At 44.6% G+C, this 15,910-nt stretch overlaps 1 protein-coding gene across 1 annotated transcript in view; it reads left to right on the top strand.

Moving 5' to 3' along the window:
* Positions 1–2,862: 2,862 nt before the first annotated feature.
* The window catches only part of LOC144791146 (uncharacterized), a 299,504-nt gene continuing 286,456 nt past the window's right edge, over positions 2,863–15,910 (top strand). Inside the window, exon 1 of the mRNA XM_078665803.1 lies at positions 2,863–3,098. Coding sequence (XP_078521929.1) covers positions 2,963–3,098 — 136 coding nt within the window. The 5' untranslated portion in view covers positions 2,863–2,962. The remainder of the gene's footprint in view (positions 3,099–15,910) is intronic.

The following is a 15,910-nucleotide window of genomic DNA, read 5'->3' as shown; positions in this document are numbered from 1 at the left end:
CATGCGACCTTTAACTCTTCTGGGCTGTCAACAGGTTTCTGTACACAGAGGTGGACTGGATCAAATCATATCTAACAAGCACAACTCAAGTGATCATGCTTTCTCCTTTTCGCTCAGAGTTCAGAACAGTGGAGCATGGTGTACCTCAGGGCTCGGCCCTCAGCCCTATTCTCCTTAATTTTTATCTACTTCCTCTGATGTTACTTAACTCTTTCGGTGCTCATGACGAGCTCAGCTCGTCATGAGGCACAGTGGTGCGGTGCTCATGACGAGCTCAGCTCGTCATAACCGTAGTGGAAGGCCCACGCGGGGATAATTCCCCTGCTGTGCTGGGCGTTCATTTAAACGGGTGTGGTCATGACGAGCACAGCTCATCATGAGCACAGCGCCACCGTGCAGTGTGACGAGACGAGCTCGTCAAAAGCCCCGCAGCGCCGCGCACGGCCCCCCTCCCCCACGCCGCGGGGGAATTAGCCCCGCGGCGAAGGGGTTAATCGATCCTATGGTATCAGCTTTGTAAACTAGGCTGATGACAAGCAGCTGATCCTCTCGCTAGACAATGATAGACCAGTCTCATTTGAAGCATTTCACAACTGCTTAAGAGAGGTGGCGAAGTGACTTAATACCAACTCTTTGAAGTTGAATGAGACAAAACAGAGTTGTTATGCTGTTCAGCCTCCAAACTACCAGATACACTTCCTGAAAATTACCGGCCTTGGACAAATAAGAGTAAGCAAGAAACGACGTCTCAGTTGGTGCGTAATCTTGGAGTATATTTTGATAATAAACTCTCTATGGAGATTCATGTTAATAAGAAAGCAGCAACATGTTTTGCGCTGCTCGGTAACCTAAGAAAAATTGTACCAATGCTACCACAGCTAGCTAGAGCATTTGTAGTTCAAAGCACTGTCTTAAGCCAGCAAGAGCATTTGTAATTCAAAGCACTGTCTTAAGCCAGCAAGAGCATTCGTAGTTCAAAGCACTGTATTAAGCCAGCAAGGGCATTTATAGCAGTTGTAACTGGCATGCCTCCTGGGTGGGGGGTCAGAAGAGGGGGGTGGGGGGTTAATTTAATTTTAAATAAATTAACTCACCTTAGCTGGCCCAATCCGGTCCCGCATCATCTCTGCTTCTCTGCTCCTCGCAGGAAGCAGGCAGCCTCCCTCGCCTCCCCTAAGCCAATCACATGCTGCAATGTCAGCCTTGTGATTGGTGAGGACGGCGCCCAGCCAGGCACCCATGGGGAGGCCATTTTCTCCATGTAGGCTGCCTACGTGGTGAAAATGGCAGAGTGCGCATGACTGGTTTGGTCGGTCCCAGAGGGCCGACCAAACAGTCAGGGCCCGCAACATTGGGCAGGCCACTCCTCCACTGCCCTGTTGCAGGACCACCCACCCGCCTGCATCCAACCAAACCCTTCTGCTTTCTCGCAGTGTGAGACACAAGTAACATAAAATGGTATTTATACCACTTTATCTTACTGCTTCTCGCACTGCGAGAAAGCAGTGAGGTGACACTCCGCTGCCCACATGGAGGAGCCGCCCCTGATGTTTGTAGTTCAAAGCACTGTCTTGAGTAGAATTGACTACTGTAATGCCCTGCTTTTAGGAGCACCGACTATCTAGCAAAGAGACTGCACAGAGTGCAAGCTTCAGCTTCAAGAATGGCACTAAATAAACCAAGATATTTCTCTTCCTCTGGAACCATGAAGAACTTTCACTGCCTTCCTGTAAAGGAAAGAATTGCATTCAAGTCATTCTACATGATTTTTAAGGCAATGCAGGAAACAGGACCCATACCCTTACCGAGGAAATTCCAAGGCTATACGCCTTCCAGAAATATATGCTCCTCCTCCGAGAATCTCCAATACTTACTGAAATTTTGGAAAGTGAGATATGGAGGACAGGTTTTCTTAGTGAGGGCAGCACAGCTATGGAAGAAATTATCAGGCACCCTGAGAGCCAGCAATAACCTTCTTCCATTTAGAAAAGTTTTTAAAAACCTGGATGTTTCTCATATAACTGGTCCTCACTGAAGAAAGACATATTTGACATAATATCTAACTTGACTTGTTTTCTACTCTAATGAGGTCAGCGCCAGGATACTTTTGAGGTGAAAGATGCACTCTAATATTGTTAAACATTAATATTATTGAGCATGGAAGGTTTGAGAATGTGCAACATTGTAGCTCAAATTTAGAAAGTTAATTGATCATAGAACACTTGTAAGAAAATAGAGATGAGAAATGGAAATGAACACAATCAAACACGCACAATCAAAACGGGACAAAACCGAGAGTTTAGTGAGAGGATGAATAATGCGTGACTGCGCTGAAGTAAACCCCCACCCATTGCGGTCCACTCGTAATCGGGTCAAAGTGTAAATTCCTTAAATCCCAGGCATTGGGCAGGATTAAAAAAAATGGTAATGACTTTCCAAGCACTACGGACCTGGTATGAAACACTGCAATTTCCGCACAGGGTAATCCGCATTTGGGTTAAACATTGGGAAAAGACAGAGGAACTGCAAAGGGGCAGAGCCCAAGACAGTTTGGGAGGCAAAGACGTGCACCGTAAGAAGCTACTCGCGTAACTTAACCTCCCGTCGCGAGTTGGCATGCTTCCTCGGGTCTGGGCAACCGTTTAAGCGACCGGCAGCGCAGAACAGGTGTGTCATCGGTACGACCCGCGCTCCCGTGCCAAGCCCTTAAGACCCCTGAGAGGAAATCCCACCGGGGCTTCACTTATCTCTGTAACTGAGATGCCGGCCGCCTGCACCCATCTTTCGGCAGGGAGACCTGGGATCTGGCAGTGTGTCCTAGTTGCTGCTCGAGGCTTGGCTTTCAGCTCAAGAGAGGGGGCAGTGCAGGGGCTGCCTGTTTATTGAGCGAGCAGGCCCGCTGCGACAGCCGTGCCCTGCACAGCCTGACTTGCACTGCCTGAGCGATTGCCCGGGGGAAGCCATGGCGGCCACAGGCGAGGTCCAGGCATTAGCCTTTGACTGGTTCCTCTCGGTTCGCGCCAATGGGGACAGGAAGGCGGGGCACGAGGTGCACACGGTTGGCATCACTGAAACATCTTCTTCGCGCCAAATCCATGGTAAGAAGGCTGGCAACACCTGTGGGTGCTACTGTGTGTGTCCAAGGGTAGTTAGGCAGGATGTCCAGAAGCGCCTTAAAACCCCAATGTGTTTCTAGCGTAAAACGTTGTGCTTTCGATGTGTCTTTGGCAGAAGAGATTCTGCTGTATGTAAATAATACGTAGGTGGTTTCGGTGTATTCCCTTATAACTAAAGTGACTGACTGTCTGACTCCATTTCATCCACACAACGAGCCCCAAGTCTTCCTCTTTTCTTTGACAACTTGATGCATTTTGGGAGCCTCTCTTGTTCCAATGAGACTAACACACTTGATAGCAATGATTCCGAAGTGCAAAGCCTACGGTTGTCATCACAGTGCCCTGGCACGATTGTGAAGTGCCGCCTTGCACAAGAAATGCCATCTCATACTTGCTCTAAGTTAGAAGATGTAATAAGAGCACAGCCTTTCATTTTGTAGCATTTGTCATATAGTGCCTATTTTCAGTAATTGGGTGCTGTCATTTGTTGGTGCAGGTCTTTTTTAAGACCATACCAGCTCTGAGTTTTCCTGAGGGACAGGGCTCCTACCATATCCCAGTGAGCCTTCTTTGTTCTTTTAAATAAAGTCTAAAAAGAACGACCCATGTTACGAGGCAGCACAAGAGACTCTGCAATCTCATAGTTTGCCCCAATGCTGTAAACACTACCCATTCAATACCGTCTACAATAGGGTGACCAACTGTCTGTAAATTTCACGGACCGTCCGTAATTTGGACCTCACGTCCGTTGTCCGTGAGGATCCCTTTTACGGATGCCTTTTGTCCGTAATTCTGGGCCCTGCAGGGAGCAGAGCTGTTCCCTGCGAGAGGCCTCAACTCCCTGATGGGGCGCTTTGCACTCCTCCTTGGAGCACAAGAGCAGCCCCACCCCACCCATTGTCATTCTGTCTGTGGATGATTGTCACATACAGAATGACAATAGCCAGTTTGAGCTGCTAAAGCATACTTCCCATCCTGGAACCTCTAAAGCACCTTAGCTTAAAATCACCGAGGAGCCGAGCCGAAGGTAAAGTTGAATCTTAAATATGACACACATGGTAGGAGAAGCAGAAGAGCACCGCAGGGTTAAAAGAAGTCTCCTCTTGCAGTTGGGGCGCACAATGAAGGGAGTGGGGGTACCCTGGGGTGTGGTCAGTCCTGGAAAAAATGCAAGTAGGGGATCCGTGCAGTTGAAAGCATAATCTTGCCCTTCTCTCATAAAAAGACACTTATCTTCTAATAAATGTACCTGCTTGTGTTTGATAAATTATGAGGTCTTATTACTCTCTGGTGCCATTTCATTCTGTATTGTGAAAGGAACGGACAACGCTTTATCTCACAATAAAACTGTTAAAGGAATGTAAATAAATCTGTTATTTTTATTGTCTGTAATGAGAGAGAGATAGAGAAAGGTTTTTGCATGTCTGTCTGTATACAAGAAAAAACACAAACAGCTCCAATCAATATACAAGGGCCATTTAGAAAAATACCAGACTGGCTGCAGGCAGCAGTAGAAAAGATTTGATCGTGCCAGTAAAGATGAGCAGTAGGGGATGTAAAAGAACAGTAGTGTGCGCATGTGTGCGCTGTCCTGGGGGTTCCCACCCTTCACACCACCAATTATGAAAGATGGATCAGTAAAAGGATGGATTGATGAGTGAAAGGGTACATGAGGGGCAAGTGAATGGGTGGATGGACGAGAGAAATGATGGATGGATTGATGAATTGATAAGTGAAAGGGTGACTGAATGGGTGGAGGAGTGGAAGAGTGGATGGATGAGTGAAAGGATGGCTTGAATGAAGGGGTAAATGGTTGGATGGATGAGTGAATGGATGGATGAGTGGGTGGATGAGTGAAAGGATGGATTGGGTGAAAGGGTGGATGGATGAAGGATGAGTGAAAGGATGGATTGGGTGAAAGGGTGGATGGATGATGAATGGATAAGTGAAAGGGTGGCTAAGAAGGTGAAAGGGTAAGTGGTTGGTTGGATGAATGGATGGATGGGTGGAAGAGTGGATGGATGAGTGAAAGGATGGCTTGGGTGAAATGGTAAATGGTTGGATGGATGAGTGAATGGATGGATGGGTGGAAGAGTGGATGGATGAGTGAAAGGATGGATTGGGTGAAAGAGTGGATGGATGATGGATTGATGAGTGAAAGGGTGGAAAGAGGGATGGATGAGTGAAATGATAGATTGAAGGATAGACGATGGATAGGTTTGCAAATGGTTGAAAAGGTTTGGATATGGATGGGAAAACAGATGGAAGGACGGAATGAATGGTGAAAGACTGAATGGTGAATGAAAGAATTAATAGATGACAGAAAGTACATTTGGAATGGTGGCTGTCGGGTTTGATGGAAGCTAGATCCTTGGACAAGAGAGCTCTTCTGGGGAGGGTTGTGATTACTTACTTTGCTTTCTTGGTGCCATAAGAGCTTTAGTTCAAGTGGGAGGTATTTACATTTTCTGGCTATTCCCTTGCCTATGTATTACTATTCTGTATTTGCTGTGTGCTTATGCGTGGGATCTATACATCATACATATGACATTTTAAGTGAAACCCAACTGCTACTTGAATGTAACACTAGTAATTGTAAATGTTTGCATGCTTTGTTTAAGGCGTAAGGTTTTAGGGAGAGCCTCATAGTGCAATGAGCTGTGCTTGAGATGTATATTGTGTTTGTAACAATAGGCAAGGCGTCAAAAATACTATGTAATAGTGTATTGAAAGTGCCTTCTTTAAGAAAGCTGAAGGGAAAAGCACCTTTGTGACTTCCGTCAGCTAGTGCAACTCTCTGCGAAGCCCCTATAAGCAAAGTCAGATTCTATATTTTAAGTTCCACTTGCTGAAACACCCATATTGTGTTCTCTGTAGTGGGTTCATCCCAGCAATCCTCCCTTTAGTTCACCTATGCTTGCCACTTTACATCTCACAATGGCACTCAGATATGAGATGCTAGTAACAAAATTCTATCAGAGCAGATCTTCTTGAGCACTTCTCTCACCATACATGTCTGCTCACGACCATGAGTTGCAAACAAAATATCAGAATGGACAACCCAGTGCAGTAACCATATCAATAGATTATTATCATATGAAATACCTAAAAAAGACCTGCACAGTTGCTCAAAGCTGTGCGCATACCAAAAAACCATGAAGTGCACAATTGTCTCAACCAAATATAAACTTATTTTGACTTGTACTTAAGTGGTTGTCTATTTACTTACTTTTATACTATTGCGCAACTTCCTCTGATGTGTCTGTAAAACGTACCTTTTGTCCTGAAGATTTGTCCTGAATTTTGACCTTCTGTTCTGAATTTTCGTCCTGAATTTTGACCCTTTGTCCTGAATTTTTACACTTACCGTCCTGAATTTGGAACCATGTCAGTTGGTCACCCTAGTCCACAAAGCAATCATCAGATCTGGCTTGACAGTGCAGCTGCCTGCTACCTGTTGCTACCAATTATTTAAAACAGGAATCTATAACCTGCTCTGTAAGAAGAGCCACTTATGTTCAGTAGAAATCATCCTAACCTACTAATATAAATTCAACCAAGTAAAAGCTTATAATTTAGTAGGCTGGGCTTCAAAGAAGAGAGTTACTTACAGGTAGCAGGAGATTTATTAGTAGTTCACAAACTACTTGTTGGTAAGCATACTTTAAGATATACAAAGAGTGGGCTTTGACACTGTCTGGAGGAGTATTTCTCTCTCAATACAAACTATTGACTTTGTAGTGTATCATACCACATCTTATGGGATACTTCCTTAGCCCAAGTGACAATATTACATCTCAAAATTCCCCTAAATCTTCACACAAATATTTTATCTGGTAGATATGTAGTATGTAGAAAGCAGTCTTTTTTAGTTTTTTGTTTTTTCTCTGTTCAAATGTTTTTATTTTTTTTAGTCTGAATTCAAAACACAAGCTAGGTAGGCTTCTTAGTTTTGCCACTGCTTGTTTTACCTTCCATGGATACTTCAAACCACAAACAGTCCCCCAACTGTTACTGCCTGAAGTCTGTTTTTTAGGTTAAGAACATCTATACAGCTGACATCGAGAAAATATTTTGGGTAAATATAACGTATTTAAAGTATTAACTATAAGTGTTATCCATGCATTTAAGCTATTAAAAGCTGCAGATTACAAATTGGCCAGTTACAGAGCAGTACACAGCACAACTGATATGAAAATGGCAACATTTCATTACTGAGCACCCTAGACCAAGTACAGGTCAATATGTGGAACTGAATGATCTATAAATATCAATAGTACTTTAGGAATGTTGAGAGTTTCGTTGAAGACAATGCGGTAGCTTGTCTTCAATGGCTGGTATACGCCTTCTGCTCCAGTATTCTAATCTCAGATTTTCTGTTTCTCCCTTTTTAATAGAACACTCTATCTTCAGTGAATGAAATGTTCTAATAGGATTACAGCCCTTCTGAGGCCCTATGCCTTGTTCTAGACCCTGACCTGGCATGTGCCTCCAGCCTATAACTCAGGTTGTAGCCTTTAACAATCGGCATGACCCCCCCAACCTTTTGGGAAGCAGTAATCATCCTTCTCCCCAAGCCTGGCAAGGATCTTTCCCTCTGTGGCTCCTATAGGCCACTATCCTTGCTGAACCTCGACTATAAAATCTTAGCCAAGGTAATTGCCATCCAACTGTATTTATTGATGTAGTATATAATATCTCCAGTTCAATCTGGCTTTGTTCCCCACAGGTCGACTTCCCTGAACCTTCGCACTTTGTTTACTGGATTGCATTGGATAGACCCCACCACTCCGGCCGCCGCAGTACTTCTTGACACTGAGAAGGCATTCGACTCCCTTGAGTGGCCTTTCTTCCTTTCGGTGATGTGTCGTATGGGTATGCCTGAATGCTTCGTCTCAACCACTGCTCTGCTGTACACAGAGCCTACCGCTAGACTGCACCTGAATGGCACGATCTCCCTGCCTTTCCGGCTATCCCGCGGTACTCGACAGGGCTGTCCCCTGTCCCCATTGCTTTTTATCTTGGAGATGGATCCTTTGGTGCGACACTTTCACGAGAACCATCTCCACCGTGGCTTGCAGTTTCGCACTGGCTCCCTCTTAATATCATTATATGCCGATGACACAGTGTTATATGTTCGGCAACCCCACCTTAACCTCGAGCCCCTTATCAGGGAAATTATACGTTTTTGGCTGGTTCTCTGGTCTTAGAATAAACTGGCGCAAGTCCGTGATTTTTACATTAACATGCAGTACGACTTCATGGGACTGCGAGTTTCCGTTGGAATGGTGCCAGTATGCGGTTAAATATTTTGGGGTCCATATTCAGTTGGATTCTGCTTCCATTATTCGACTAAATTATGGCCAAATGATTAGCGCGCTGGAAGCTCAGGTCGATAGTTGGCTGCGGTTGCCTTTGTCCATGGCCGGCAGAGTGGCCATCATAAAAATGGTAGTCCTCCCGAGATATCTGTATTTTTTTAATAACATTCCCATTCCTCTTACCCAGTCCTTTTTTTTACAATTGCGCCACCTTCTTCTGCGCTTGATATGGGGTGGCAAGAATCCGCGAGTGAGCTGCAGGGTTTTGACACTGCCACCGGAGCGAGGCGGACTGGGAGTCCTGGATATGTGTCTCTACTATTTGATTGCATAGTGTTGTTACTTTTATGCTTGGGACCACCCAGACGCCAGAATTCCTTATTTGAAACCAGAGGCAGATCTGGATACTGCTGCAGAATCTATCCACAATATTACCTACTGGTGTCCCTAGAGACCCACAAGATATTCAAACTGTTTCCACTACTAGTTGGGCATGGGACAGGTTGCGTAGAATGTTGGGTATCGACCTGTTGTACTCCCCGGCGCTCCCACTCCCGAACCCCACCTGGCTTCCCATCACTGGTGAGGTTTTGGTGCAACGCACACTGATGAAGTTTCAGATTTCCACACATGGAGACCTGTTCCCCAACAATCATGTTTTCTCGGTGTCTGAGGAAGCCCGGTTTCAGGATTGCTCCTTTATGGGTCGATTTGTGTTGCGTCGCGTGCTTTCCATGTTGCGGGCAACCTTCCCTACATTTCTGATAGCTCCTGAACCGTTCACTCCACTGTCGGTTATAATCGAAAGTCTAACGGGCGCACACTTGGTCTCTAAATTGTATAGGCAGTGTATTATGGAGCTTCCTTTCTCTGACGCTAATGTCCGCTTGGCATGGGAGTGTGATCTGGGCCGTCCCATTACTGATGATCAATGGGAACAGTGTTGCAGAGTCACGAAAAAGGTGTCGCTGAACAGTCGGCACAAGTTGTTGCATTTTTAATTTATTCGCAGAATGTATCACACCCCAGCTTGGTCACACAAGATAGACCCCTCCAGACCCCATCATTCTCTGAAATGTCATGCCCCACACGCAGACTTTGCCCACCTTTCCTGGACCTGCCCCACATTGCAGCGTTTTTGGGTACAGGTCCACAATACGCTAGGAGAAATATTTGCTATGACACTTGTTCCCATTCCGGAAATTGCGTTGCTAAGATACATGATTAACTTTCCCCAAAAATTCAGAAGGCTCGCCACACTGGGATTCCTACTGGCCAAGCGGGAGGTGGCGTTGTTCTGGGGTAGCAGGAAATCCCCTACTTCCTATGCATGGCTTCGTAGTTTGGCACATTGTAACATGAACTGCGAGGAGTATGCTACTCTTGTGCCCAGCTCCTCTCGCCCGGTAGTTATATGGGGCCCATATAGAGCGTACATTACACGTAAGCGTAGTGAGGCTGATGCACTAGTTGTCAGTGGCATTGTTCCCAGGGACGTAGGCTAGGGGTGCTGGTGTACTGTCTGGTGTCATGTGACATGATTTTGCGTATGTGCTTTCTAAATGTGTCACTGGGGACTATGACTTCAATTGGGAGGGGGCGGTGGGTTTGTTCCTTGAGATGTGAACGTTCTGGACAGATCATTGATAATGTGGCCTAACCTGAATATTTTCATTAATTGTTTCTGGGGCCTGGGGTGCTGCCGGATAATGTTATCGTGACCTCATATGTGTTGTGGCGTCTTACCATTGTACCGATATGTGCATTACTTATTGATGTATCTGTGTGTAAAGCTGAAAATAAAGCTTTAAAAAAAACAACAATCGGCATGACCCTCAACAGCAGGCTATAATTTTATAGTAAGCTTTCATATAATCACTATAACCAGTGGTGTGAAAAAGTTTGCTGGCAATGAGTTTGCTCCGAATTCCCAAACTCACACACTTGTTGTGACAGTGCTGCCAACTCAAGTGAACATTTAAAGGTAACCTTTTTACTACTGTAATGTTTTTATTTGGCCCAGTTGGGTTTGTGGGCATGAGAATACATGTACAGTAGCAGAATATGGATAATTTGTAGCACTGTAATTTGCTGCTGAGGTCTATACCAGATTGTAAACCCAAGCTATAGGCCCAAGCTGCAGGCAAGAGGCTAGTACAAGGAATTAGTCCTTTAACTATAAGTACGGCCTGAGGCAGAAGGACATTAATGTTAGAACTTTCCACTAACTGAAAGTAAAGTTCACTAAATTAAAAAGGGCGAAACCGCAAAACAAACTTTGGAATGTTGGTGCAGAAAACATCCCACCCATACTTGACCCTGAGCTACTCTATTGCCTTCAATGGTGCTCTCAATATTCCAGTGTTCTTATAGTGGTTAAAAAGAGGAAAATGCCTCTTAGGATTGATATTCTGCAAGAAGGTGTCCCTCCCTGCACAAAAACAAGCCTGCCTGTAAAACAGACACCCTTGCACCATGGTCAAAGGAGCCTGTGTTTCCCCCAGGTTGAACACACTGCGTCAGTGCAAGCAGAAATACATCATATCTTTGTAAATATGGACAATCTTTGCCCTTTCACGCTGCACAGCGCTGTGCAGCAATATGGATTGCTGCCCTGCATTGCGTGAAAAGTTAGTAAATATGCCCCCTTGTTTCTATTTTTAGGATAGCCTGTAATTATTATTTTACTTAAATAGTTTGCTAGTTTCATGTCACCATTGTAAACTAGATGCATTCTGGGCGATACAGTCTGGCTTGCCAATAAAACCAACATTTGTTAGAAAAAGTAAAACCCATATCTGAAACCTCTGTTATGGGACATGAACCCTCACTGTTATCCTAGGTCTGAACAATGTCTGTTATTGCGAGAGAAAAAAATCACCTCCCTATTTACATTTTAAAGGGCAGCAACAGACAATTCTGAAGAGAGATGTTGAATTTTTGATGAGTGTAATTTAAAATCCTTTGTAAACCAGTTCTTATCAAAGTTATACGAGATAAAGGATACAGAATGAATGTACAGATCTCCATCTTCAAGAATGGGTTCTCACTTATATATATTAGTACAGATTTAAATAAATACATTGAAAACAAATATAGACGTTGTAGTTTAAGAATGGCTAATGACAGAAATATGTCATCGAATAGTGGTTAGTTTGATTACAAAGTGCACAGAGTAGTGTCTTGTACTGTATGCTCTGTGATAAGGCTGGAAGAACAGCCCTGCTTTGGAGTGCAGTGTCACTAATTTGCTGCACTGTTTTCAGGGCCGGTGCTAGGCATGGGCAGCGTGGGCAGATGCCCAGGGCCTCGCACTCAGCCCACCAGCATAGGGCCTGAACCGATCGTGTGCCCTGTTGTTTCACTGTCTCCTTGCAATTGGGGTGTATGGGAGGTGTCCCCTCCCTGGGCCTCTCAGGGATGGTGACTGGAGGCCTGGGGCAGGGGGGGGGACGCTTCCCCTTGTACCAATTGAAAGGAGACCCATTCAGAGACACTGCAGGAGGCCCATTGTACAGGATTTTAGCGCCCCCACAGTGTTAACTCATAGCCCACAAGCAATTATTACACCTATCAGGCTCGAGGTGTGAGAATTGCTTGTGGGCTGAAAGTTAAAACTGTGGGGTGTTAAAATCCTGTACAATGGGCCTCCCACGGTGTCTCTGAATAGGGTCACTTAAGTAAATTAGAGGGGCCTCGCACATTCCCTTAAGGAAATTAGAGGGGCCTCGCACATTCACTTTTGACCCAGGGCCACGCAAATCATAGAACCGGCCCTGACTGTTTCTACTAGTATATGGAAATCACCCATATTCTAAAATCAGTGAATTTACTCATATTTTTTCGAGGAATGGTTGTTTACATGTTGTTTTTATTTCCACCCAGGTCAGAAAGGAAGTTGTGTTGTGCAAAATGTTACAAGTGTTAAAATACTACAATAAAATACAAATGCCCCTTTGTAGGTCAAAGCCTACCAGACAGCACAGGTGTATGGTTTGCTAAGGACATCTTGTGGACATTTGGAAAGCTCCCCTGCGAATACATTCCACCCATTATTTACCATTGGCTTTGTGGATTGTAACTCACATTTGCTTGCTTTCTATTTGCTGGCTCAATTCGTTTTAGACTCTCCAGCTTGAGTTTGTCCTTTCTGTTGCTCAAATCCTACTTTCTGAAATCTTCCACCTGTGCTCAATTTCTGTAAACAGGCCTTTAAATCTTGTTCTTCTCTCGTCATATTTGCTGTGCATTCAAAGACAGAGGTCCAATGTCAAGTTCTAAATTCCAAGGAGTTTAGGGCCGATGTAGGTAATCCCAGATTACCGATTCTTAAATTCCGAATCATACCGATTCGGTATTTAAGAACTGGCAATCGGGATGTAGGTATACTTACCGAATTAATTACCGAATCGGTATGATTCGGTAATTAAGGAATCGGTATTTACCGAGTCTGTAATTGTCATTGATTCCTATGGGCCTTGAGGCCCATAGGAATCAATGTCAATTACCGAATCGGTAAATACCGATTCGGTAATTGGGGGAAACATTGAAGGGTGGCAGGGTGTCACTTTGACACCCTGTTGCACCCCTCAATTGTGCATGGGTGCACATGTTGCTGACATACATGCCCTTAGGGCATGTATGTCTGCAACATGGCACAATTTTTAAAGCAAAAAAAATGATTTTTGAAGGGTTTTCACATTTACCAGCAACTTCTAGTTGGTGGTAAATAACGAATTCTTAAACCCTACATCTAAAATTACAGAATCGGTAATTTTACCAATTCGGTATTTTACCGAATCGGTAAAATTACAGAATCGGTAACATTACCGATTCTGTAATTTTACATGCCCCTACATCTCAATATCCACATACCGGTCGGAAACGGCCGAAAATCGGTATTTTCGGCCGTTTCCGACCGGTATTTGCCTACCTACATCGGGCCCTTAGTGTTTACTGTACTTGATCTCACTTCGAAGTGAGAGGATTTGTGTGATAATCATGCTGGCTATTGGGGGTGTGCTTGAGGAAGGCTATACAATGTTATTTTTTTGTTAGCACACAATACAATGTAATGTCTGTAAATGAACAGTACGGATATTTTAGAATATGCCAGAATTAGAAAAGCACAAATGAAGCACAATATTTAATAATTCTGAAGTGTGGTAGGAACAAATATTTTAATGCTATCAAAGCAAATCAATACACTGGATGATGACATTTCCACACATTATTATTTGTGCTCTGCATATTTTTATAAGTAAAACTGTAAGTCAGTGCAAATGCAATGGTCATTTCAATTGAAGATCAATCAATCAGGATTTATAAAGTGTGGCTAATCCCACAATAGGGTATGCAGTCTTTTACAGGTCCCGGAGGCTTATTCGAACAGCCAGGTCTTGAAGGCATTCTGAATTTCGGAAGTGAGTTGATGGTCCGGAGGTGCGTGGGTAGGCTGTTCCAGGTCTTTGCTATGATGTGGGAGAAGGACCGTCCACCACTTCTGCATCAGTAGATACAGGGAGTATGGGCATTTGAAAGACAGACCTAGTATAGGCATCTCGTTGGTTGGTGGAAGTTCGGGAGGTAGTTAATGTATGCAGGTCTTTGGTTGTGTAGAGCCTTGTGTGCATGGATTTGTAGCTTGAATTTACATCTCTTCTGTACGGGGAGAGAGTGGAGTTGCCTTTTGGAGGGTTTGATGCGGGTTGGTAAGGGAAGTCCGAGGATGAGTCTGATTGAGGTGTTTTGCATAGTCCGAAATCTCTTTAGGCGGTGTGCGGTGGTTCCTATGTATGTAGAGAGCGTTACCGTAGTCCAGTCGACTGGAGATTAGGGCCTGTATCATGATGCGTCTCGTGTGTAGGGGTAGCCACTTGAAGATCTTAAGTAGCATGTATAGAGTGACGATGCAGGTGGAAGCGATGGCGTTGATCTGTGATTTTATGGTGAGCTTGTTCTCAATGATGATTCTGAGTTTTCTGGCGTGGTCAGAGGGAGTGGATGGGGGTTCTAGGTCTGATTGTCCACCAGGAGTTCCATGTCTTGCTGCTGTTGCCAAAGATCAGTACTTCTATCTTGTCTGCATTCAGCTACAGTCAATTGTTTTACATCCATTCAGCAACGCTTGTCATATATCTGTGGAAGCTGGTTCTGGTGGTGGTGAGGTCATCAATGAGTAAGAGGATGAGTTGGGTGTTGTCTGCATAGGAAATTATGTTAAGACTGGGGAACAATATATTTGTTGAAGAGCGTGGGGCTAAGGTGAGCCCTGGGGGACACTGTAGGTGATCTCCTTGGATTCAGAGGTGAAAGGTGGGCGGCAGCTCCTCTGGGTTCTTCCGGTGAGGAAGGAGGCGATCCATCTGAGCGAGTCCCTTTGGATGCGGATCTGGTGGAGTCTTTCGATTAGCACGTGGTGAGATACGCTATCGAAGGCTGTCGAGAGGTCGAGGAGGATCAAAGCTGCTGTTTCTCCTCAGTCGAGGAGGGGGGTTGGATGTCGGCGGCGGCTGCAATCAAGGCAGTTTTGGTGCTGTGATTCCTGCGTAAGCCAGATTGGGAGGCACCTAGTAGCTGGTTTTGCTCCAGGTGTGTCATGAGTTTATTGTTGATGATCTTTACCAGTACCTTCGCTGGGAATGGGAGCAGGGAGATTTGCCAGTAGTTCTTGAGTTTTCTTGGGTCAGCAGAGGTTTTTTTAGTAGGGATCTGACTACGATGTGTTTCCACTTGAGAAAAAGGACAAGGAAACCCTTCAAGTCAAAAAGGGACCAAGGGCAGTAGTTAATTTCAAGAGAGAATGGTCCCTTCCAAGGTAATTCGTTACATTCATATGTACCACAACATTACAATGAAGATTGGGTATATGCGTGTCTGGAATTGACAATTATAAAGATTTATTCAAAATACGACAAAACAAAAATAAATTGGTGAGTGTAGCGACCACTTGTAATAGCATAACCAGTTGTAGGAAGAGTGAAGAAACAATGAGTGCGTCACAATGAGAAGCTCAAAGAAAGTTCCAACTTCTCAAGATGAAAGGAATGTTGGCAGCATCATAAATGAAGGTGCGTCACAATGAAGAGCACTACAAGGTCGGAATGTTTGAGAAGACGTCGGAATGTTTGAGAAGACGCAGTCTTAATTTGGATTAACTGCCGATCTCCGAAGTGTTGTGGCGGAGGTGGCTCTCCTCTGAAGGAGGTCAGCGCTGAAGGTCACTGAGAACAGAGCAACCCTCTCTTTAGGAGAGCGTCTCTAGGTTAACTGCAGAGCTCTTGATCTCGAAGAATAGCTGTGTGCTCTAAAAGGAGGCAGTTCTTTACCAGGATGGAAAAAGTCCACTAGACAGTCTGAGCCTCCTTCTTTTTTACACTAAATTCAAGGGGAGTGGAAACAGGCGGGCCACATTGCTTGTGAATAGGCTGGTTTTCATTCACGCTGTGAACATAGGTTCACAAAGGCTGCATT

Source organism: Lissotriton helveticus, chromosome 11 (genome assembly GCF_964261635.1).
Source record: "Lissotriton helveticus chromosome 11, aLisHel1.1, whole genome shotgun sequence".
In the NCBI taxonomy this organism is placed as follows: Eukaryota; Metazoa; Chordata; class Amphibia; order Caudata; family Salamandridae; genus Lissotriton; species Lissotriton helveticus.
This window is presented reverse-complemented; position numbering and strand designations above follow the sequence as displayed.